At 29.2% G+C, this 27,087-nt stretch overlaps 2 protein-coding genes and 1 non-coding gene across 21 annotated transcripts; 2 read left to right on the top strand and 1 right to left on the bottom strand.

Moving 5' to 3' along the window:
• The first annotated feature begins 3,194 nt into the window (after positions 1-3,194).
• On the top strand, positions 3,195-3,270 carry Trnas-gga. The gene has a single exon. It is a non-coding gene; the product is annotated as a tRNA-Ser (tRNA).
• Positions 3,271-9,939: 6,669 nt separating this feature from the next.
• LOC124431814 lies at positions 9,940-25,746 on the top strand. 19 transcript variants are annotated; one of them, XM_046980129.1, is made up of 14 exons: positions 9,940-10,020; positions 10,863-11,166; positions 12,359-12,818; positions 13,646-13,876; positions 13,970-14,138; positions 14,214-14,524; positions 16,222-16,466; positions 16,631-16,699; positions 17,348-17,556; positions 17,621-21,106; positions 23,422-23,597; positions 23,667-23,879; positions 24,654-24,874; positions 25,003-25,746. In XM_046980129.1, exon 10 carries the CDS (start codon positions 17,693-17,695, stop codon positions 18,860-18,862), a length of 1,170 nt encoding a protein of 389 aa, XP_046836085.1. In that variant the 5' UTR covers positions 9,940-10,020; positions 10,863-11,166; positions 12,359-12,818; positions 13,646-13,876; positions 13,970-14,138; positions 14,214-14,524; positions 16,222-16,466; positions 16,631-16,699; positions 17,348-17,556; positions 17,621-17,692; the 3' UTR covers positions 18,863-21,106; positions 23,422-23,597; positions 23,667-23,879; positions 24,654-24,874; positions 25,003-25,746. The 19 variants fall into 19 exon arrangements, 2 of the variants coding, with proteins under 2 accessions (XP_046836085.1, XP_046836084.1); XM_046980128.1 differs by having other exon boundaries at positions 13,727-13,876; positions 13,970-14,524; XR_006944122.1 differs by lacking the exons at positions 9,940-10,020; positions 10,863-11,166; positions 12,359-12,818; ... (5 more) ...; positions 17,348-17,556; positions 17,621-21,106 and adding exons at positions 22,704-22,724; positions 23,183-23,241 and having other exon boundaries at positions 25,003-25,132.
• On the bottom strand, positions 14,976-15,692 carry LOC124431834 (histone-lysine N-methyltransferase SETMAR-like). The gene is made up of 3 exons (XM_046980174.1): positions 15,638-15,692; positions 15,132-15,574; positions 14,976-15,032 (listed from the first exon to the last, which is right to left on the bottom strand). The coding sequence occupies exons 1-3, from the start codon at positions 15,690-15,692 to the stop codon at positions 14,976-14,978; spliced, it is 555 nt and encodes a 184-aa protein (XP_046836130.1).
• Positions 25,747-27,087: the final 1,341 nt, after the last annotated feature.

The following is a 27,087-nucleotide window of genomic DNA, read 5'->3' as shown; positions in this document are numbered from 1 at the left end:
ATTAGTTAGACAAGCTTATTATGCTTTGACTGGCTAATCACGACTGTCTTCAATTCTAATAGCAATGCAACATATTAGTTGTACGTTTCGTTACTTGTGGTTTTCATATTTCCCTTGCGTAATTTGATTTTTTCATATACAGGTATGAAAAAAGGAGAAAAGATGTATATCCAATAATAGCCTACATCTTGTTTTCTCATTAGAGTTCATGCTATGTTGTACTACAATATTATTCTTATTGTTGTACTAGCATATTCCCTCGTCAAGACAGGTTGGGTTTAAAAAATATGCTTGTACATTTTCTTATTATAAGTAATACTTCAAATGTTTGCATTTCTTCATCAGATATGATGTTGTATGATATGAAATGTAAAATAATAGAAAATTTTCCACTAGCTGGTTAGGAGAAAGCATAAATGCGTCTCAGACAGAAATGTGTTCATTGGAATATTAAGTACCGTTGAAAATTACAGAATGAGATTTTTTTCCCAAGCTATGCATTTAACCCAGGTCATCTTCGAAGAATGCTTCGTGACTGCAAATTATAACAATGTATTTTTAAGGAAAAAGATACAATTGTTGTGAAACGCACGTTTCGTTATTACGTTGGCTAATTCGGAAGAAGGTATGATCAATGGAGATAGCAAGACTCGGAAGCCTTAACGATTTGTCTACGTAGGATATCTATCGACTGCACTTTTCTTCTGTAAAAGCTTTTGGCGAGTGATCAAACTTATATGAGGTCTCGCATTATCTTGGAGGAACACTACACCTTTTCTGTTGATTTATTCTGGCCTTTTCTGTTGAAGTGCATCATTCAGTTTGACCAGCTGATGACAGTAGACTTCCGAATTAATTGTTGTGTTATCCGGTAAAATCTCAAAAAAGAACGATTCCTTTAAAATCCCACCAAACAAACAGTATCACCTTTTTTTTGATGGATATTGGCTTTGGAAATGCTTTGAGCCGATTCATCTTTTTTGCTCCATGATCTCTTGCGTTTGACATTGTTATATACAACTCATTTTTCGTTCCCAGTAATGATGCGCTTCAAAAATGGATCATTTTCGTGACGTTTAAGAAGCGAATCACAGACATCAACGCGACGACACAAATTTCTCTCCGCGAGAACATGGGGAATCCATATATCGAGCCTCGAGGTTAAACCCAGGCCTTTCAAGTGGTCATAAACAGTTGAATTTGATAAATTTAACCTCTCACCGATCTCACGTGTTGTTATTCGCCGGTTTGCAACAACTAATGTCTTTATCGTGTCTTTATCAGCTTCAACTGGCCTTCCAGAACGTGGTGCATCTTCGACATCAAAATTGCCGGATCGAAATTTTGCAAACCAGTTCTGGCACTGGCGTACTATAAACACATGTTCTCCATACACATCGGTTAATTTCTTTCTGGCTTGAACAGCATTTTAACCTTTTCTATAGTAAAAAATTAAAATATAACGAAAATGCTGCTTATTGTTCTCTATATTTAAAAGGGCACCAACCAAAAACTACTGCGTAGAATCATTTAGACTTTTTCACACACAAGCCTTGCTATATCAGCTCTCAAAACATATAATGATTATACGGTTTAAGTGTAAAGTTGGGTGCAAAAAAACAATTAAATCCTCTATCGGGAAAAAACGAAATTATTTTCCTCAACAACCCAATATCATAGAGCCTTGATTTTAAATCGATTGAATGTAATTTCAACATTTCTTGTGAATATTCATCATTTAATATTGATCTCAATTTGGACTTATTAATATTCATGATTGAGTAAGATTTTTTGCATATTCACATATGTGCTTAAAAATAATGAAAACATTTGTTGAGTATGTTTGCATAATTTTATAAAATTCTGTAAAGATAATCCTTTATAAAAATCAATTATGTAATTGTTGCAATAAGAATTCTTGATTACGACATTTTTTTGTAATTCGATCAGTTTTCATTATCTCTATAAATTTAAGATCGCCGTGGATGATTTGACATCACGGGTTGCACTTTACGACTCCTTGCTGTAAACAGTAAACAAACGATTTGAAATATAATGATTTACTATTCCTCTCATCTCTCCGCTACCCTCCCTCCATTACATCTTCGCTATTTTCCTAGACCAAGTAATACGACATTGATGGCAGGAGGTAAAGTATGCTTTCGAGTTCGCACGTCAAAATATACTTTTTTTTTAATTAACAAAACATAGAATGATGCGTACGTCTTTCTTTCTTTATGTTTCTTGTCCTTCCTATGATGCGTTTGTTTATAGAAGGAAGAAAAGACGCGACTGAGATATTGAGAGAGAATGAGATGGAAGTGCAATCTGAGTAAGATTGGCAATAAATAGGACGATGTAACGAATATATCTGATTGTGAGTGGGGATAAGAAAGACTACAGGATAGACGTGAAAAAAAGAACAGGAGAGGACAATCTTGTATAATCCAAGCGAAGAGTAACGATAAAATGTCCTGGATCAATCACAGAATAAAGTAATGTATTATTCTAATATATTCATTAATAAAATACTTATTAATTAAGAATAAGTGATTCGATTTTCGCTAGTTTGTATCTTCCAGATAGATTGATGAAAAATATCCTACAGATATATCTTTTATTTAATTATTATTTGCGGAAAGTCGCGTGAGATAAAATCTGAAATATGTTCGTCGTTCTCGATGATATCACGAAAAAAGGTATAAGTTAATTAAAAGATAAACAAAAAAGATATATGTAGTTAGACGGAAAGCATGGAAATTAATTAATTATAGATGTATAGGTAGACATACATATATTTAATAACACATTAAAAAACATAACTAAATAATTTAAGTTAACATAAAAGATTTCGTAAAATATCACTTATTAATTGTATCTTTATCATTCTCGCACACTTCATATTGAAATTTTTTGAAACACTCGGATTTTTCCGTAACTGTTCGTAAATGGCACGCAATTTAACCTGAGTGTTCTTACATTATACCGTGTTACTGTAGATATTAATTTGATATTAATTAAAAATTTCTTTTTAAAACGTAAATACTTGTATAATAAATTAAATATATATTATTATTACGTTAAATTATGATTGAAGAAAAATAATATTTTGATTAATTATATAAAAAATAAGATACATATTATTAGGAGATCTTAATGAATATATACATGTTTATAGAAAGATGTAAGTATAGGTCTTCGTAGCTCAAGTGGTAGAGCGTTCGTTCGGAAAGCGAATGGTCCCGGGTTCGATTCCCGGTCGAGGAAACATAAGCCCGCCCATCTCTCTGCGAAAATCCATCCCATCTTTGCCGTCCCTTATCCCTCGTTCTTTTCAAGAGAGTATTTATTATATTTTTCTCTTTTTATGAAGTTGGACTACTCGTCCATTCCGCCGTGTATTGTGCAGGGTCTCTTCTCTCCTTTTTCGTCTTTATTCACTCTTCTAGTCTATATTCTCTCTCAATCACATATTATAATTATTAGTTCGTATTATAATAAATTGCTCCATTTAATTAAATTAAATATTATAATTAATATTTCAATAGTTTATTTGCTTTTAAAGAATAATAAAATTTATTTGTAATTGGTGTTATTTTTAAGGGAGCGAGGGAAGCTGCTCTTTTCCTGAACAATAAATATACCATGCATGTAATGTAATGATATTTATTATACCCCTTAGTGCCTTTCTATGCCTTGTCTTGCCTTTCTCCCATCTACTTCACAGTCACAAGAGAAAATCTATGTAAAACATAATTTTCCTGTGTCGCAAAATAAGAATCCAACTATTTTTAGATAGAGAAGAAAAGTAATAATAACAAAACGCGGTCGGATCAGTTTAGTTTTCTTGGAGAATGGTTCTCCTTCATTACTTCTCTATTCCTTCTGCTGAATGTTGAGTGTTGATTGGTCTGGCAATAATCTGGTAAAAGGGGACGGATTATTGTGTTATAATTGGGGTGTGTGTAGTTCATTGGAGTGAATTCTATTTCCATCGTTGAATGGCAGCAGGGTAGGAAGTAATGTTATTAACGATGTCCGTCCATAGAGAAAGTATTTACTTGGGCTGAAGGTTTCCTAGATAGCTCAGGTGGATAGAGCAGTCGCCCGAAAATCAAGCGAAGATCTAATTTTTTCCTTTTTTCTATCCATTTTTTAATTTTTATGACAATATTTCTCATGAAACGTTTTTATTTTTCTATTTCTTGCATGATTCTTCTTTTCGAAGGAGGAGTAGGATTATATTTCTTTTTACGTTAAATAATATAGGGGATGAGTAATCACGATCAAAACGTATGGACACAACGTAACGATAGTGTACGGCAACATTCGGCAACGAGATTGATATATTAATATATCAATGTCTTCTCGTTTCGAAAACGGACATTTTTTCGTTACATAGTATTCATTACATATTTAGAAAACATTATATACACTTTATATTTTTAATGCAATATTTTGTAATTCATTCTTATATATTCACAATTTACATTTTATTTATAATCATAGCAATAGTAAGAAGTACGAAAAATTAAATTAAAAGGAAATTAATCTTTATATAGATAACCTTCCGAACAGTAATCGAACTCGGTACAAAACGATACTTTTTATCATATCTACATTTTACAGCTTTCATATTTTTAAATATCATAGACTCAGACATACATGCGAATAGAGCAGCTGGCAGAAATTAAATTTATTGATATATACTTTCTTACATTTTCATTTTATTGTTAAAACAATTTTATCTCAAAGAGGAATAAATTTATTAGCAATACTTTGTATGAATAAGATTCCGTTACACTAATTGATATTTCTAGCACATTTTTGTACAATCCAGCAGCAATTATAAACATTTTTAATTGACATTTCATATCACAGAACACCACACATGTATTGAAATAATTCAAATGATCGATATATTACTTCGAAAAATGATAACTAATAATAATGATGTGAATGGTGGAGTAAAATGTAAAATGTCAGTCCTTGACAGATAATGCTGGCCTTCGTAGCCCCGTGGGGCGCACCGCTCCTTAGGATCTCTCCTATATCGGCTTTGACCGCCAAGATGGTGTTATGCCATAAGACTTTACTAGCGAAGAACCACGCTTTTTAGGCAGGGCCTAAAAAAATCCCAGTCGTCTGAAGGACGAACCGAGAGGACGATTTCGTCATGCACCTTACGGTACATGCCCACGGGAAATCACGTGGAGGTACGCCACATCGCTCGGACTAACGATGGCTCGGTTGTAGCACGTCAACATAATAGAAAAATGCGTGTGAACGTTAATCTAACTCACATGCTGATCGAGCTGCGGAGACCTCGAATGATCGAGAAGTTCGAATAATTTCCGTCTGTCATGTAGGCCAATATTCACAGGAATAGTGGCTGTTCGATGCCCGACGGCATGTCAGTCCTTGACAAAACAAGATGCAGTATTTTGTCTTTTACAAGTTTTTTATATTAAATATGTATACCAATCGAATTATGCCGAACACTACGAAGATCGCAAGTAGCAACACGTATAACTAATATACGGTATTAATAATAACTAATAAATAACAACTAATATACGTTGAGATTTAAGTCAGTCATGATTAGGCAATCAAAGTGAGCACATTTCCATTAATCATATTTTTTTTTCAGTTCTTGCTATGAAATTGCCTCCTTGTTTCAATAACATATTATTTTGAAAATTTGGTGAAATTTTTCAAGAAGAAAACATTTATATACCTTTTTTTATACTTTTGTTACATTCCTACCGTTTGTTATCACTATTCCCAATCTTATGGTTAATACCATTATCATTTGTACGATTATCATTTGTCATCGCGTTCACGAAAAATTAATGAGAAAATGCAATTTTTTTGAAGGAATTTGTGAAGTTCGTAAATAAGCCCCGAATAAGAATGCTTCATGACTACAAATTATAACAATGTAGTTTTAAGGAAAAAGATACAATTGTTGTGATACGCGTGTTTCGTTAGTTGTGTTGTGTTAACTCGGAAGAAGGTATGATCTATGAAGTTAGCAAGACACGGAAGTCTTAATGATTTGTCTACGTAAAATGTCTATCGACTGCACTTTTCTAAATGCCTTCAATTGCGGCACGGCAATGATGTTGGTAAGAATTGATTGTCTCATTGATGAGTACGAATATTTTTTATGGACTGACTTGATAATTTTTTTCAAACTATTCGCGGAGCCAATAATGATTTAGGAAAGAGAAATAGAAAAATAGGAGTTTAAGTAAGAAATGCATGGAAAGGGAAAGGGAGATACTTATTCTGTCGTGGGTTTGTCAGAATACATCGTTCGAAATGTTTAATTAGTCTTGTGTGTGGTCCTTTGCCTTGATTACCCAATGGACTCCTAAATGATATTTGAAGTATAGCCCTAAAAAAACCAATAGCTCATTTTGTTTAATAGTCTACTTTCACCGTTTATTTATCGCCTGGCTCGACATATTTTTAAAAACTACCTGCTTAACTAAAAGTACCTAAGTTCGGACAAAGGTAGCATTGTGTTCTTTGTTTACGCATTTTCTTAGCCCTTGTCCAACGAATGCTCCAAAAACAGATATGTATCTCGAATTTTTGAAGTTGATTCTTCTAAATAATTCTCGACCAATTTTTTGTATGCTAAGTAACATAAAGAATGAGCAATCACAATTAAAACGCATGTTTCAACGGGTCAACGAGATATATTGACATATCTATATGTATTTATTCGATAGATGATTTCTTTTATCACTAAGTACGTGATTAGAAAATATTATATAAATATATATTTATTTTACACATTGAACATTACATACATTATTTACATATACTTTATAAGTACATGTAATGTTTGCACATAGACATATTCTTTTTTCATTACATATATATTTTTTATATCTAATGTTTTTTTTTATTATTTGTTTGTTTTTCCTTTTTTTTCCATAGAATTATATATTTTATACTTTTAATTCAATATGGTAGCCCTGCATATTCATAATTTTCATTTTATTTTTTATCACTGCATAATAATTTGAAGAAAGAAATTAGAAAAAATTAATCTTCACATGGACGAATCTTCGACATCGAACAAGAATCGAACACTATATAAATTATACAAGTCATTCCAGCAAATCTACATTTTATAATTTCGATATTTTCAAATATCCCAGATTGCGACATATATATAAATACGCGGACAGAAGTTGGTGTTAAATATATACTCATTTGCATGATTAATCTCTCATTTAATTTTTCAGAAGATCAAAAACTTAAAAGAATGAAAACTATAATAAATATATTTTCTATTCTATAATATATTTTTTTATTCTATAATATATTTTCTAATAAGTATGATAAGTAGATATAAATCTACTCATCATATTTATTAGAATTGCAAGAATATTGTTTCTTGTACAATCGTATCCTATATAATCCTATACAATCGTTGCAATATTTGCTAACTACCGCGTCTGTTAGCAATTAAGAATTTTGCATCAAAATTTCAATATCAAAAATTTCAATATCAAAATAAGATAAAATCGATGGATATTTTCCTTAACAATTGTCTCAGTACAGAAGGTTTATTATTATTAGCATACATAATAATTAATACTGTGTGGAAAAGGAGATTTTTTGTAAGTTGTATGACTGAAAAGTGATCTTTAAAGTGTTGAAATTATTATAAATTTTGAAGTCTTCTTCGAAAATCTTGTTTCGTAACTCGATGGTTGAGAAAATGAAAAATGAACGATTGAGAGAACAATTTTGTCTAATTCTAAGTCTCATTACGGAGGCTGGAATGCTCGGACTTAGATCTTAGACCAGGACGGAAGTATTATGTGCAATGTATATGTGTGTGTGTTACGATGTTCAGGATGCAGTCAGTATTTTTTTAATTTTAACACTAATGAGAGTAATTTGCTATAATAATAGTAATATGATATAATAATAAAAATATATGAATAATATAATGATAAATAATAAAAATAAAATATAATATTTAAATAATAATAATAATGATGATGATGATGATGATGATAATGATGATAATGATGATGATGATGATGATGAGATAGAGAATGGAACATAACAGAGGATAGAAGCAAAAAAAAGTCGGAGTTTCAAAAATTTGAACCAATCTAATTCAAGTACGGTTAATTAAAGTGCTATTACCGAGTTTAGTATATCCTGCGGACATTATTAGTTCGTTAGGATCTCATTCCTGCTTTGTAGTGCGATTACTACATTTCAATCTACGTTTCAGTTAAGGTAACTTACGGTAAATGATTGCAATGGTGTATTTAGACGATATCATTGTTTCGTCAAAAAAAAATAGGATAATTAATTTTATACGACGTTTACTTTGTTAAACTATTTACCACATTGTTGATGATACATTGATCTTGTGATAAGTGCATATCCCAATTGTCATCATCTAAATTACTAGTTGTTGCTATGTAAGTAAAAAAAAAAAAAAATCGATGTATTCTATCTAATTGTTTGTTTATCTTCGGAGTAGCAGCGATATTTACAAAACTAATGCTTCAATCTTTACACTTTCTTTGTCATTAATAATTTATTTAGACCGGCCGTAATATCAGATAAACTCTTTTAAGAAAATTAAAGTCTCATTATAGATAGAAAATTAAAATCTCGTTACAATTTAATTGATCATACCATATTTCCTGTATCTATACATGGGACAATAATATATCTATTTCGGCGTTTCGTAGATATAAATGATTTTAATTGATCTAGATGAATAATAGCGCAAGCATCACTAGCTTTTCTAAAGGATGTAGCAATCCTAGCTATTTACTCGATGGAGTTTTATAATACTAACACTTGTACATCAATATCAAATACTTTATATTAAGTAAATAGTATGTTTTTGTTATTGCCGCTAAAGTCTTATTGATTCCAACGTGACATAAGTTCTTTTGTTATAACCCACAATAATTATTTTATTATTGTTAAACAGTATTATATAATATTTTTGGCTACTATTTAGTAACATGAATCGTCAGAAACAAAACTTCTAATTTTTTTTCATTACACGATATACTTCAAACTTTATAAATTATAAATATTTTTTTGATTGCTTTTTCTAATTTGGTTCTAACAATCAAAATTGATTTTTCACTCCTACAATCCAATCATTATTAATAGTCATACTGTACTAACATTTTTACTAAAACCAAATCTGGAAAAAATGTGTTTAGTTATCAATTTTTTTTTTTTTAATTTAAATTAAATCGATTTATTATTATTCTTTTTAAATGCAAATATATATATCAGGGAGATATATTTATTTTTTTGAAAGTAGTTATTATGGAAATATAAATTTTTATTTTTAATAAATTTCCAGTATAAATACGTAGGATGAAATATGTAACGAAACATACTTCAATTAGGTGAAACTTTTGGATAATTTGGAAAATTTCTAAATAAAGAAAGATATACAATTTGTTAATAATTTAGTAAATTACAATAGATCAAGAAAGAAAAGATTTTTGAGATTTAATAAGTCATATAGAATACTGGAAATAAAAGAGTAACTTTACATCATGAATATTTGTATGATACGGTAAATATTAATTCTATTTATGGCATAAATTTAATACATTTTTTTTTTAATATTTGAGAGATTAAGAAAAAGTCATATATGTTATCTAAAAGTAAATACGAGATTATAGAGAAGCGTCGTTTTGTGAGGGGCAAAGAGGAGAGAATTGGGAGGCTAACAATTTCTACAATATTTTGACTTTCTCGATTTCTCCTTGAAACATCACTGAAAAACACTAAACAAGCGATTTTGAAAATGTTGATTTAATTTTACGGTTTTATACTCGTTTCTTATATCTTTGCTATTCCTAGCCCAAATAAAACGATGACGATGATGGAAGATAAAGCAAACTTTTGAAATCATTGGTTCGACAAAGTATTTTCTTAAAATTTATGAAACCTAATAGATAAATTCGAGCACTATTTACTCTTTATACGCGTCTTACCGAGGTAATAAGTAACGATATGATTTCTCTTTCTTTATTTTCTTGACAATGTTTTAATTTAATGAGACTTGTAAAAAATTTAAGCCGACTTATTTATATTATACGTGATAGAAAAAATTGCCTCTTTGTTCACGTTTTCTGTTACATACTTTTTTTAGACACTTTATAGAGAAGAAAATTTTTATATACATTTTGTTATGCTTTTAATAATAAAATTGTATACATATATTACACATATTTTATTAAAATATATTACTATAATACTTATAATACTTATCAATATGCCTTTTTTTTAGTTATTATTTTCGTCAAATTAAATGAGATAAAATTACACGAGATAAACGTTTTAAAGATTACGTGAGATAATATGCCACCTTTTGAAAATAGGTTCTTACTGATTCTACGACTTTTAAAATTTTCTTTTACTTATATGTATGACAATAAAATTACGTGCATTACTACGAAGGCCACGAGTAGCGATAGATACAATTAATATACTGTGTACCCTTTAGTATTAAAGTTATTCGTGACTAGTTAGTCAAAGCAAGTACATTAGATTTTTATTTATCATTATATATGTGATTATATTTTACATATAAATGCTTTTCTAATAAAAGTTTTACAAATTATCAGAATTGAGATATCAAGCAAGAGGATATATGCATGATTGAAACGTATAACTATTTTACGAAGTACGCTATATATATATATATATATATATATATATATATATATATATATATATATATATATATATATATTGATTCTAAGAACATTCTCAGAACGGTATGATCATTATAGTTAGAAGCTGATAATAAGAATAATAATTGAGTGGTTTATTGGTAGTTCAATAGATATAAAAGGAGCTTCATTTTTTGAAAGATGTCAATTAAATATTTATAAATATGAGAAAAAAAGGAGATGGTAAAGGAATATTCAAGCAACTTTTGAACAAATCGAGGAGAAAGAAAAGTAAACAAACTGAATCTAAAAACGAACGACAATAAAAGACATGAAAAACATTAGAGGACAAAACAATAGACAACGAAACATTGTTGATGTGAAAAGCAGCGACAAAGACAAATATAATCAATAAAAACCGAGACATCAATATTGAAATCGAGAATAATATGGCCGGAATTGTGCGAAGGTGAGTAAAAAGTAATAAATATAATATTTTGGGCTATTATTTAGTAACATGAATCTTCAGGAACAAAACTTCTAATCTCTTTTCGTTACACGATATACTCCAAACTTTATAAATTATAAATATTTTTTTGATTGCTTTTTCTAATTTAGTTCTAACGATCAAAATTGATTTTTCACTCATACAATCCAATCGTTATTAATAGTCATCCCAGATAAACTAACCAATGAATAGAAATTTTCTATTAAAATCTTAACAGAATTACGTCCGAGAACCTCATCTAATGAATTTTCATTATTTTATAATATAAGTGAATTCACTTGAATCATATCAACCAACGACAAATTTGTAGACTCATATTTCTTTTTGACGAAAGCAATGTAAGATTATTACAATCTGTTTTAAATCGTAAAATAAAAATCAATAAAATAGAAGCCGATTTGAAATTGAAACGATTGTCGATGCCTATAATAATTTTTATTTGTACTAATTATCAATTTAAGTATTCCTTTGTTATTTACCTCCAAAATTTTGAAAGTGGCAGCATGCGAACGTCAACGTTTTTTCATAATATCACAAGACCTATTTCGTCATTACATATGACTGTGTGTACTTACTTTAATAGGCGTTCTAGGTTTATATATTTTGATAAAGATTAATTATATAAATGACTTTTAAAATATCTAAATGTTTTATCCCGTTCTTCATCCCAATGATACTTGTCGTTATTTTTTAACAATTCGATTAAAGATCTGACAATGAGGACAAAGTGAAAGAACAATTTGTATATTTATGAATACTAGATAATTTTTTAAACAGGTTTCCTTTTTCTCTGCTCTATGCCTTCTGCATTAATTTCAATCCCGAAATTAAATTCAATTGTTTTGTGTAAAAAGTAATTTTGACGTGCAATTTGTTGCTCACTCAATGTCCAAAAATCTGTTTAAATTATATAAACATTTATATAACTTATTTCTAAGTTATATAAGAATATTTATATTTAATAATATAAACATTTTTAGAAATTATCTGAATCTTAATTATTTTTTAATAAGCCATTAAGTTTATGCGACGAACGACAATAGAACTAGAATAGAACGACAATAAAACTCTACTAAATAAAATTTAGTAGAAATATTTACTAAACAAAAACCACAAACGAACCAATGAAAACTTATTATGATTAAAATCGTAGAGAATTAAAATGATATCGAGCAAGTGAATAGATTTGATTAAGAGGAACATATCTACCATTAGTTATAGTAAGAAATTAGAACTGAAATGAAAAGATTCATAAATTTTATAAAGCTATCGTTGCTATAAATAAACTGAAACCTATCAATATCCAATGAAAATATATTATAAAAGGAGCATCATTTTTTGAAAGATGTCAATTAAATATTTATAAATATGAGAAAAAAAGAAGATGGTAAAGGAATATTCAAGCAACTTTTGAACAAATCAAAGAGAAAGAAAAGTAAACAAACTGGATCTAAAAACGAACGACAATAAAAGACATGAAAAACATTAGAGGACAAAACAATAGACAACGAAACATTGTTGATGTGAAAAGCAGCGACAAAGAAAAATATAATCGATAACGATCGAGACATCAATACTGAAATCGAGAAAAATATGACCGGAATTGTATGAAGGTGAGTCAAAAGTAATAAATATAAAAAACAAATCTGACCTGAAAAAAAAATTTTTTTGTATATATATTTCTTCCATATTCTTTACAATTTATTAGTAGTAGGCATTAAGTAAATTATTGTATCATATATAGTAAAAAGTAACACCTGGACGGTGTCTCTATCAAGACAATATTTCTATTGGTATAATCAATTGATCTAATATATTAGTATTGTTTTTTAATTATCAGTATCGATTTTTATCAAATCTCTAAGATGTATTTTTTTGAACCTTTGCAAATTGTATTCACTATAAATATTGCTAGCAGATTAATATATGTTTTCATCCTTCTTTTGTAGTCGCTTTATCTTTTTTTATCACTTCTTGTTTATCTTTTCTTGTAACGTAGGAATATTTAAATCTTTCCTTATTTCTTCATTACATTATCTACCATGAAACGTTCACGACTGTGCATAGTATAATAGATTGTTGTGCTTTAAATTTAGCTGTGTATCCCATAGTGGTGTTGTATTTATTCAGATGATTTTAATTATTGTTTTATAGATTTGTAGTTTACTTTCTGTGTTGAATTTGAATTTTTTACCGGTTAGCCATGTTATTTGTCTCTTTTTTCATCGAATTTTTTCGATTTTGATATTATTATGCTGTTTCCATATTACCTTAAGAATTCAAATGAAACCTCATATAATTAACCGTTTTGATTAAGCGAAATTTCTGTATTGTTTCTTTTAAGTTTCGACTAATTTGTTTTTGATTTGATTGTTTTTTTAAAGTAAACAAGACATGTTTGCACTTTGTATTTACATTGATTTTCATCCTTATTGCATAGTCATTCTTCAGGAGAGTTAATTTGTTCTAATAATATATTACTTGTTTAAAACAAATGTGTCTTAATGCTTTTGAATACGAGGAATATAAGACGAGATAAAGGAATATTTCTCGGACATACCAAGGAGAAAGAAATGTAAACAAATTAAATCTATAAACGAGCAACTGAAGTCAATAACATTAAAGGACAACGATGGTTAATAGAAAAACTGAACAGGAGAATATTGTAATGGTGAGTCGATCAAATAAGTTTTTAAAAAGAAAATGCGAGTACACACAGAATTCCTAAATGTTTAGTAATAACGGATGTTTAATAAATGTTTAGTAAATGTTTAGTAAATGACAAGTGCATGGCGATCTTACTTGTATTAAATATTAACAGTGGAGATCTTGTAATCGAAGAAGAGACATTTATTACACAGAAGGACCGATAAGATATCATTTTATTGAAAGATATTAACATTGAACTTTCTGAAGAATAAAACAATAGAATCGTAAGTATTTTGAATCGTCTATATTTTTTATATAGATCTTTTTAACAAGTAGGTTATACCGATATTGCCAAGAAGAATGGCAATTACTGATGGATACGACATCGTTACATTATCCACTATATTAAGTATTCCAACAAGAACAACAATAAATAATAAAGCAATTGATGGAAACCAACATCATCCAAGAGAATGATACTCAATTTTTTAATCTGGTAATGTTGGGTCAAAAAACAAAACAGGCTATAAACGAATGTACAAAGATTACCGAGTATAAATCATAAAATAGTTGAATAATAATATCCTATAATGATAGTAGAGAATTAATTGAACAACTATGAGATATGAACTATAATACTACAGCTAATTTAAGTAGCGGATACTATCAGGTAATGATTAAAAACTTTTATTATATTATCGCGTTTAACACATCCGACCAACATAATCAATTTACTAGAATACTATTCGTATTTTCTAATATAATGGGTTGTTCGGAAAGTAATTTCGTTTTATTTGTGAAAATGAAAGACAATTTTCGTATAATGAACAAATATTTTATTAAATTATATATTGGCCATTCTGGTCCAATACCTTTTGCTATCTTTCTGGTAGTAGCATGATACCATGCTCATAAAATTTTTGTTGGCAAAAAAATTATCGAGGTGGTTTTTGACCACCTCATTTGAAGTGAAGGTTTTATCATCTAAAAAATTTTGCAGTGACCGGAACAAATAATAATCCAAAGGTGTAAAATCTGGAGAATATGGTGGGTGTGGCATTCTATCCCATTCAAGCTGTAAAAGCTTCTGGCGAGTGACCAATCTTGTATGAAATCTCGCATTATTTTGGAGAAATACTACACCTTTTCTGTTGAAGTGCATCATTCAGTTTGTCCAGCTGAGGACAGTAGACTTCCGAATTAATTGTTGTGTTATTCGGTAAAATCTCAAAAAAAAAAACGATTCCTTTAAAATCCCACCAAATAGACAGCATCACCTTTTTTTGATGGATATTGGCTTTGGAAATGCTTTGAGCCGATTCATCTTTTTTGCTCCATGATCTCTTGCGTTTGTCATTGTTATATACAACCCATTTTTCGTTCCCAGTAATGATGCGCTTCAAAAATGGATCATTTTCGTGACGTTTGAGAAAAGAATCATAGACGTCAACGCGACGACACAAATTTCTCTCCGTGATAACATGGGGAATCCATATATCGAGCCTCGAGGTTAAACCCAGGCCTTTCAAGTGGTCATAAACAGTTGAATTTGATAAATTTAACCTCTCACCGATCTCACGTGTTGTTATTCGCCGGTTTGCAACAACTAATGTCTTTATCGTGTCTTTATCAGCTTCAACTGGCCTTCCAGAACGTGGTGTATCTTCGACATCAAAATCGCCGGATCGAAATTTTGCATACCAGTTCTGGCACTGGCGTACTATAAACACATCTTCTCTATAGACATCGGTTAATTTCTTTCTGGCTTGAACAGCATTTTAACCTTTTCTATAGTAAAAAATTAAAATATGACGAAAATGTTGCTTATTGCTCTCCATATTTAAAAGGGCACCAACCTAAAACTACTGCGTAGAATTAATTGGACTTTTTCACACACAAGCCTTGCTATATCAGCTCTCAAAACATATGATTATGCGGATGAAGTGTGAAGTTGAGTGCAAAAAATACAATTAAATCCTCTGTCGAGAAAAAACGAAATTACTTTCCGAACAATCCAATACCTACCATATCCCAATGATTGTCACTGTATTTTTATATGCGGTATGGTACTGCAGTAATATCAGCATATTCTGACAATATCATTATTCCATTAAAAACTATCGAAATAGATAATTCCATATAACTTTTGCTTTATTACTATATTTTCTATATTATTAATGGGGCATTAAGTTGCATATTTAAAATCATAATTGCCAGAAGATGAATTAGTTTTGATTAAGATCGACATTAATGACCTGCTATCGGTAAAAGTGATAAATTATCAAAATATAACGTTGTGAAAATAGAAAAAGATAAATATGATACGGTATATTGAAGGAGAACAATAGAATAACAAATTTTTTGAAGTTATTGCTGTTGCAGATATATGGATTGAAACCTATAATATCCAATGAATTATATATTTTTTAAGATCCATGAGGTTTTGTACTCCATGATAAGCATTCTGTTATATCTGAATTTATCAAGTAGTCGCAATATAGTCTTTCGCTTGTTTTCGCGCTAGATCCCGACACTTTCGAAAATTTATAATCCATTTGCTCTTCAACGTTATCTTGCATCAAGAACATGTGTTCCAAATAACAAATGAAATGGTAAGGTGCATATAATTCTATATCATACACAATTTAGATATAGTTGAAATATATTCAGAAATTTAAATCATTTATGTCTGAGTTCAGAATATTTCTGTAAAAGAATATTTCTCCAAAAGATATGAAAGACTTGCTAACGGAAAGTTGCAACTATCATTTTGCAGAACTCATCGGTCCAGGAACGTCTTTAACATAAGCCGCATTTGATGTAAACTAAGACTACTATTTACGGGGTAACATTTTAAAATCTTATTTTTAACTTTACTCTTTACAAACAATAATATAAAAAACAACTTAGTATATTTCCTAAAACTAAAATCAAAAAAAGTATACAGTCATTAATTTCTTTTCAATTTATATTTCAATTGATTTGTTTTTATATTTTTTTAAAATAAAAATATAAAAATATATATATATCTATGTTACATTCTTTTTATTTTATTAAAATGAGTTATAGAATATAGAATATGTTGATTTATATTTTTAATAAATCAGAAAAAAAATCTCTTCATAAATGAAATCACGATATATAGTATATCTAATAAGATAATACATGTAATGAAATAAGTTTTGATTACAGGAAACTTTTTGAAAATTTGAAATTAAACAAATTTGCGATTAAATAGTGACAAAGAAAAAAGGAATTTTTACGTTTTCAAAATATCACGTAGAATATTATAAACTAAAGTCTAATTTGAGATTATGAATGAAATATTACTTTTGATTATAGCATACATTCAATATATTCTTTTTTAAAACATAAACGTTTACGGAAAAGAGTCATGAGACTCATCATTTCTATCCGTATATGAATTTTGATGCTCCTCTGATATATATATATATATATATATATATATGTAAAGAAAATATACTTTCTTCAGGTAGATTTGCCGCGCTTCTCATGGCCAGCCCTTCCATTGTCTTTTGTTATCTACAAATTCTTTTGTTACCTACAAATCGAGCCGTTAAGATTTGGAATAGAAACGGGCAGTAGGAAATAGAACGTAGACGAGAGAAGTAGCACGAGAGTGTAGTATAAAATTTAAACAGTGTGAATAATAAACGTAAATTGTCGTTTCTTTGTTCACAGGTAAGACTGTAAATAGTAAATAAGTAGTTATTAACAAATAAAGATTTATTATCTTTGTTCACAGAGAAACATATTTTCGTATATCACCTCACATAATTAATCCGAGATATTATAAAACAACAATTTTTGGTTTATAATGGAAAGAAAACTACAATTCGCATTTAAATGTGTGGCATCACCGAGCGACGGAAAAACAAACGTGATTGCTATAACCTCTATCACAAATGAGGACAAACAAAGATATATGTTGCCAGAAAATGAAAAATTTGCAAGTAACCACAGTGAACTAATAAAAACGGAAAGCTATAAGAGAATGGAAAAAAGCCTCAATCAAAGAGGCCAAAAAAGAAAAATATGGATTAAATGCACACGGGAAATGGACAGTACGTATTTTGATGAAAATGGCAATATAATGTTTAATGATCTATACCTAGAAGAAATAGTAGAAACAAACATAATAGAACCCACACAAAAGAAAGAATACCAAATAGATTTGAAGGGTATATCGGAACAATTCATGATTGAAAAATTTGTATGTAAACACTCAAATGCAGAACAATGGTTGGAAACATTTGAAAGAGAATGTCAAAGATTCGAAATTAAAGAAGATAACACAAAAATTGAAATTTTAAGATTATTCCTTGACAGGGCATGTTTAGACTGGCACTCAGCAACATTAACAGCGTTGACAATAGAGGCTGATTGGAACGAATGGAAACAAAGATTCTTGAAATCATTTGCAGACAAGGGATGGAGTACAGGTATATACTCTATTTCCTACAGATATAAAGAAGGTTCATTAATGGAGTACGCTATGAGGAAAGAAAAACTATTACTGGATATGGACAACAATATTGGTACAAAGACTCTGATAATGCTTATAGCAGCAGGATTACCAGAATTCATAAGAGATAAAATAGACAGAGAAAATTGTCAAAACTCAACAGAATTACTACAAGAAATAAAAAAATGTGAAAATCTAGTAAATAAGAACAGTTTTACCAAAAAGAAATTTGAAGAAAAGAAACCATGTAAGAATTGTGAAAAATTAAACAAGGGTATTAGATATCATTCAGAGGACTACTGTTGGTTCAAAAAGGAAAATAGAAAGGAAACCGGAATAAATGGAAACAATTCGATGATAGAAGTGGACCTATGCAAGGAACAAAAAAAACGAATAATCACACCATTGATCAAAATAAAGATAGAAGAGAAGTTAGAGGTAAACGTAACATATGACCCAGGTTCCCGTCTCTCTAATAAATTCGAGACTAGTCAAAATAAAAAAAAAAGAAGCAGAAGATAAAAATAAAATATTTTTAAAGACGGTCAATTGTGTGAAACAAACAAAAGGTTTAGTAACCATTAAAGTAAAAATTTTTGATAAAGAGGAATATGTTGATGTATTTATTGTAGAAAGAAATAACATCTCACATAATTAATCCGAGATATTTTATATATATATAAAAGGTAACTACATTATTATATCTATCCTATATCTATATCTATATAGGGAGGTAACTACAATTATTAATAAACGCATTTATATGTTGTACAAAAAGTCATAAAATTCTGACACAAAGAAATTGTGTCATTATATACATAATTGTTTTTCTAATTGAAATTAAAAAGCAGTCAAAATGACTTCTTTGGGTAATCTAGTATTAAAACTCATTTGCCAGATAAAAATTATAAAAGCTACTAACTCTGACGCTTTGATTGATTGTAAAGTAATAAACAGTATGAAAACAAAAGCATAACGATTATAAGGTAGTAACAGACGAAACAGATAAAAATAAAAGTTTCGTATTTTTCATTATATGTCCTTCTTTTTTTGGACTTCATTATTGTCGTAGCGACGACAGTATAATATAAGTTGGTAATTCCGTTTTCCTAGCTACGGCGGTAACCATAAATAATTTTATATTTTTATATATGTAGGGAAATATTTCGACATATGTTTATTGTAATCAATTTGATGAAATACTCTTGGAGTAGATGGTTACTTGTACTAAAAATGACACGGAGTTGCTTGTATTAATAATTGATCGGAATGTAAAGAATTAGACGTATTTATCGATAGGCGATAATGTGTCGAAATTATCAAGGACACGATTTGTCGAGAGTTCGCGCGTCAAATCACTACATAAAATGATACATTTTTTCTTTTTTTTGTTTTCATAAATACATAAAAAATACAATGGTTCTGCCATCAATACAGTACTATCTGTAGTTATGATAACGTACAAAGAATGTACAAAACCGTTAACGTATGGAAAATACCAATCTTCATGGTTTTTATCCCAATAACCAATCAACTGAAGCAGTTAATAACAAAAGTTAGATATATAACTATCATTAAAATCTCCTGCGAAAAATACCAAAACAAAAGAAAAATGACACAATCCCAAATGTACGGCCATACCATTGCAAATTGTTACACTAGTCCAATTTGCATTAAATGCGCATGACAGCACTTTACTAATGACTGTGTAAAAAACGAAGAGGAATCTCCTAAAATCATTAATTGTATGAATATAAAATGGTTTAAAAATTAGACCAATACTAATATATGCTGCTCCGGTATAGTTTAGTACGTCCAAAACAACTCTCAAAGTACTAAAAATTATCGAAAATATATATACTATCAAATATATAGCATATATAGATGAATATAGAAAACAACTACCTATTAGTTTTAATAAGAATTAACTTAAACACAATAGTCTAATATAACTGAAATCAGAAGAAATAATGCAGCATTCCCAATTAACCATAAATCTCCTTATAGAATCTTCTGAAGGTTTTTTGAAAGGAACTCATAAACATGTAAAAATTGAATGAACAATTAAATTTAATGCCCATAATGCATCCCGAGGAACCGAAACTTCAGAAATTCTTTTAAATATATATCTCATAAATAGATAAATATTATATTTCATAAAATAAATAATAAGTTAACTTGTCTTATAAGAAGGAACAGCTCCGAAAGTAAACCTGAATAAGTACGAACTGATTATTATTACGAAATATTATAAGAACATAGTAAATATACATATATATTTTTATACTTCGTTTATCCTTTTTATATACTGTATATTTGTTCCATTGTTGTTATTATCAAGTCTATATTTTTACAAAATAAAAATGTTTTCTTCTGGATTCACAAGCCCGAATTCCATACCCGGCCGCAGATAAAAATTTATTATATTATACAAAAGTACAATACGTATTACATAAGTACAAAAATGTCTTTTTTAACATTAGTTATTCGTTATGCTTGATGGGGGAAAGTGCTGATATAATAATAAGAATAATGATCCAGATGCTTAAATTCACCTTAATAAATCACGTCACGAGAAAACAAGATGTAAGTGCTTATTGATCGTACTTGTTTTATGATTGTCTTATAGCTATATCTATATAACAATCAAGTTATGCCGGACACTACTAGTTTCGCTAGTAGCGACACGTAGAACTAATATATAGTGCGTAAATCAGAGTCAGAGTCAGTCGTGTTGCGACAGCCGGAGAAAGCAGTTTTCTATTAGTCATTATACTTTTTATTATATTTTATGTATTAATTCTTTCCTAATAAAAGTCTAATATACTTTTTAAATTTTGATGTCAAAACAAGAAGTTACACTCGTGTTTAGAAGATCTAATAATTTTATGGCAATGTAGTTCATTAGAATGTCATATACTTTGTAATGAAACCACTGTGTTTAATCGACTAAAAAATAACACCTATACGGTGTCTCCTTTGAGACGTTTCTATTACTACGTCTTTATATTGATTCTTCAATTTGAAGAGGGAACTTTAGCGGAATGTTCCAGTTCAGTTTTTATTTTACGGTTTCTGTGAATTGTCTGCGTTTTCGTTACACAGGGTTGGTGATCTTTTATGAAGGATAGATTTGTTACAGTATGTGATTATTATAAATAAGCGGTCAGAGTTAAGTTCTAAGCACGAATTAGTTTTATAGTGTGATCAATTTAAATCTTTTAAAAATCTTGTAGAAATCTTCCTAATCAGGAGTTTTATTACAAGCTAATGACCATTAGATAAGTTCTCCTATCGAAAGGATGATCAGATTAATTTTGTATAAATATTCATTCCGTATATTAACTGGTGAAGATATTATATCCGATTCCCAGTTGGAACGCTTTATGTTATAATGATTTGCTGCAATGAAATTCGTACTTATTGACAGATAGAGATTGTTCCACTGATCTCTTATGATTCTTAGCTTTAAAATGAATTATTATGTGTTTTCGCAGTAATTGTAATAGTTTTAAAGTAATCACATAATTACTATGATTTATTGTCCATATGGTATTTAATTTCATTCTTGTGTCAGTCATCATTTGCTTTATTTGTCGGATGTTTCGGATACTAACGCAATATTGATTTTATGCTTATATATGAATACTTTTGTATCTTGAATCCTGTATTGTAAATTATTGTTATTTCAGATAGCTAATTTTAGTTTTGTATCTATTATTTATTCATTAGTAGCGTATTTGTTAGAAGTTGAGACATTATGAGTATTTGTTGCATTTGTTGCTTTATAATTGAATTTTATTTCATTATCATTATAGTTATGATTTCAATATTTTTAATTGTTTGTTTTAATAATTCTCCGATATCCAATGTCTTCTTTGTGATCTTCTGAAATTGTTTGTACTTATTTAATACAAACGCATCGTTGATTTGTTGTTGAAATTATTGTAGATGTGTTATTTCTGACATACTTTGTCAAAAGTGAAATATGAAACAAGAAGCTGCACGCATGGTTGGAAAGTTAGGAAATTTTACGTACTTTGCTACATAATATATATATATATATATATATATATATATATATATATATATATAGAATATATATATATATATATATATATATATATAGAATATATATATATATATATATATATATATAGAATATATATATATATATATATATATATATATATATATATATATATAGAAATATATATATATGTAAAGAAAGTATACTTTCTTCAGGTAGATTTGTCACGCGTCTAATGGCCCGCCCTTCCTTTGTTTTTGTTATCTACAAATTCTTTTGTTACCTACAAATCGAGCCGTTAAGATTTGGAGAGAGAAACTGGCAGTAGGAAATAGAACGTAGACGAGAGAAGTAGTACGAGAGTAAAATATAAAATTTAACAGAGTGAACAATAAACGTGAATTGTCGTTTCTTTGTTCACAGAGAAACATATTTTCGTTTGTCACTTCACCCTAATTAAAACGAGTTAAAATAAAGAAAATTAAGTTATTATATATATATATATATATATATATATATATATATATATATATAATAACTCGGATTTATTAGGTGAGGTGATAAACGAAAATATGTTACTCTGTGAACAAAATAATAATTCTTTATTTGTTAATTAATAATTATTTACTATTTACAGTCTTACCTGTGAACAAAGAAACGACAATCCATGTTTATTATTTACACTACTTAAATTTTATTTAATATATTATCTTTTATAAAATTTCTTTGTAATCTCTTGTGCTATTTCTCTCGACTAAGTTCTATTTCCTAATGCCCGTTTCTCTTTTAAATCTTAACGGCTCGATTTGAAGATAACAAAAGACAATAGAAGGGAGGGACGTGAGAAGTGCGGCAAATCTAACTTAAGAAAGTATACTTTCTTTACATATATATATTGTTAGATCATGATTGGAACTCATGTAATTAAAATACCGCTTAATTTCGTGTGTATTAATAGTCATTTAGTAATAATAAGAACCTCGCCATAAAAAGTGTTGATTAAACAATAGTAATACGATTAATAAAGGAATATGAACATTCCATTTACTAGAATGTATCGAGGAGTAAGAAAAGTAAGCAATACAAATCTAAAAACGAACAACAAACGTCAATAACATTACAGGACAACGATCGATAATACGAAGGTTGAATTGATGAGAAAGGAGCAGCAAAGAAACAGGTATAATCAACAACAAAAGAGACACAATATTGAAAGAAAATAAGTATGTACGTGATCGAGCGAAGGTAAGTACACTGTAATAAGTATGACTCATCCAACCATTATTTTATTCTCAGGAAAGGCAGTAAAAGCTTGACCTTTTAGAGAAATAAATATTATCGATATTCGATTCGTTTAATGAAGGTCCCGACATTAGCTGATGGAAAATCCTTTATTTAAGGGAATAAAACCCATATGAACAGGAATAGTAAAATAATGAGTACTTCAAATATAAGGAAGGAAGTTACACAATAAATAAGTGCAAAAACAAAAAAAAACGCTAATACAAGGTATTGACGGAATATTGTGTTAAGATGATAGCGTCAAAAAGATAACAGATACGGATAAACTATAGTTTTTGGAATATAGACTGCATGTATCACTATTGACGAAATTAAAGCAAAGATAAGGATTTATGCCTTTCAGATGAAATATCTAGGCATTCCTTTAATCATGGATCATCTTTATACTGAGCAGAAGCATATATATGCTTGAGTCAACCAAACGAGTCAAAGATTCTTTGATGTCGGTTGACGAAATAGCACGTCTTTTCAAAAACAAAAATTGAGAGCGCTTCACGTAGTAGTATATCTTTCTGAAATAGTACAAAATAGATTTTCCTACATGTAGAATTTGAAAAATAAAAGCCAAGTAGTGATTTCTAAATATTCTTAAAAAATGTATAGCTGTAGGAAACATGCTCCGAAGAAATTTCTCATCATATTTTCACATTTATTCCATAGGATGGCTACGTGTTCGCGAAGATTAATTGAAACCTACAGAAAATTAAGAGAAATCAAACTCAAATAATCAGTTTTGCCTAAAAATATCATACTAACACTGATTACAGTTAAAGATTAATTATTTCTTTATTATATAATTATAATATTCCTCTCATGTCAAGCAATTAAAGAAATCTATAAATCCCCAATAAAGTTTACTTGTCTTGAAGGAATTTTAGCATTGATAAAACAGTTCTGCCATATGTTCTAAACATTTGTTTTAAACTTTTCACTATTAAATTGATAAATGCCGCTGAATCAGGCGCTTTACATGCTATCTAGGCAGCTTCCTGAAACTTTCACCCGCCAACATAGTGTTAATAAGAAAATCTGAGGAAAGACGGACTTACTACAAATAATCTCAAATAGTTAGTAACAATGGACGATTAAGGCATGTGGATTGTACCTCAATTGAATATTATTGGCGGATATATTGTAATCAACGAAGAGACATTCATTACGCAAAGAGATCTGATAATTTTTAACAGGAATAATGCAAAGAAGTAAGTGTACACAAATGATATAATATTTAAAGGTTTTAACACTGAACTTTCTCGGAAGCAAACGAATAAAATCGTAAGTATTTTTGACAAATATAGAGATCTAATTGCCAAATATCTTTAATACACAGGTTATACCGATAGAACAGAGATGAATGTAACACTGATGTATTTGACATCTTTACACAATCAATCATATAAAGCATTATACCAGAAACTGCAACAATAGCAATAAATAATGCAGCAACTTATGAAAGTCTACATCATCAAAAACAGTAATTAACTAACTGTCCTTCTCGCATATTCGTGATAATACCGCAAATCCTTGGTAGTACTGAATTTAATTTCATAGAATTTTGGAACTATATTTATTCAAAATTCTGATTGTGATTTTTGTGTGACTTTTATGTGAGGATTGTCGTCTAATCGATAAATCGCCGAAATTCACGAAATCGTATATTCCTCTTCGCGAACAAATTTCAAACTCATACTGTCGTATTCGTAAAGCTAAACAGGTTGTCCGTATGCTTCTTTATTTTGACCGTGTACAAAATTTTCTTTTCTCTCCTCGGACTGTACTTCACGTTACTTGTACATTTACGACCTTTCCTACTGTCATTCGTTTGAAACCCTGTGATTTATTTCAAAAGTGAGATTTCGCCAAGATTTCTAATGGATAATCCGATAGAGTCTAAAATGTCAATAAAAAAAACTTTCTTCTTGATTGACCAATAATATTTGGAGTTTAACTGGAGAATTACAAATACGTACTAAGACTGTTATATTAATAATTGAACAATTATTATCACATTAATTTTTATTTATATTAATTGTATACATTCTGAAACATGTACGTATGATAGCACTAAATTTAATTAGATTAATTTGTACATTCATGCAAATTAAAAATTCTGTTTGTGAGATTTTATGTGACTTTTATTTGACGTTTGTCGTCTATTCGAGAAATCATCAGAATTCACGAAATCAAATAAACGTCTTCGTGTCCAAATTTCGAATTCGAGCTGCCTGATTTGTAGGGAATCTCGTTATCCATGGTGTATGTCATATGCTATCATTTCTGTCAACGATTTATTCTAATTATCGTAGTAAATTTGCTCGTTCTACGTCATACGTTATATGATCAAAACTCATATATATGTCAATAAGTCCGTGCACATTGACTTCAAAAATAATTGCTTTTCTATAGTTCATTTGCGGATCATTTATAAGATCTACGAGATCATGAGCATATTCGACCGCACGAATAAATGGTGTAGCGTAATAGTTTGATATTACTATGTCCATGACTTTACTTGTTTATTCAAGATTAATATTATACAATCAAAAAAACGTTTGCGAAGGACGATATTTTTTTTATAAATAACCAATTATTAGTTACTTTACACGATTTACTTAGTCTTTACGTATTTACACGAAATTAATTTTTACATGACATTTCAAACGACCGTATATATAGTTTTTTTCGTTTTTTTATATATATCTCCCAGGAATTTCCCCACAATTTGTCGCGTGAGGCATTCGGCGAATTGTTTTACTGAACTGAGGGTAACACATGAGAACTATTCCTAGCGGAATAGCACTATTACAATATCCTGTCGTTTCAGACTTGCTTAACTAGATAAATATTTCCAATAGTAATACATAACCCTTAAGATAAAGTGCTGCGAAGAATGAAGAGACGCACTTGTGCGTCAACAATCATTTTTCAAAATTAGATAAATGGCTCTATATATGTCGAAATGTTTTCTCCTGTAGTTCGTCCCAATGATATTTAACGTTCCTTTTTTTTTTAATTTGGTTGAAATAAATAATTCGGTTACTTCGTAAATCATTTTACGAATCTTTGAAAATAGTTAACTAACCTATGACACTATGTGTTTTTGTATCCGCAAATACTGGCTAAACTCTTAAACAATTAAACTTTCTTTTCCCCAAAGCTATGTCATCTGCACTAAATTAAAATTCCAAATATTTTATTACCTAAAAAGTAACCCTTATCTAACTTTAATATGACATTTGATGTTTGCACGAAAAATCTCTCCTAGTTCAATGAGAAAGGAACAAGTACAGATAGATATCCATTAACATAAAAAATAAAGAATTTAAGTGAGCATTTACGCCACGATGGACCATAAATATATTAGCTTATGCAAGGTTTCACTCTCTCCGATCAGCAATTTGTTAAACCTCGTCCA

The sequence above is a fragment of the Vespa crabro genome, chromosome 22, assembly GCF_910589235.1.
Source record: "Vespa crabro chromosome 22, iyVesCrab1.2, whole genome shotgun sequence".
Taxonomy (NCBI): domain Eukaryota; kingdom Metazoa; phylum Arthropoda; class Insecta; order Hymenoptera; family Vespidae; genus Vespa; species Vespa crabro.
Note: the sequence above shows the minus strand (reverse complement) of the source record. Positions and strands in the feature narration are given on the sequence as shown.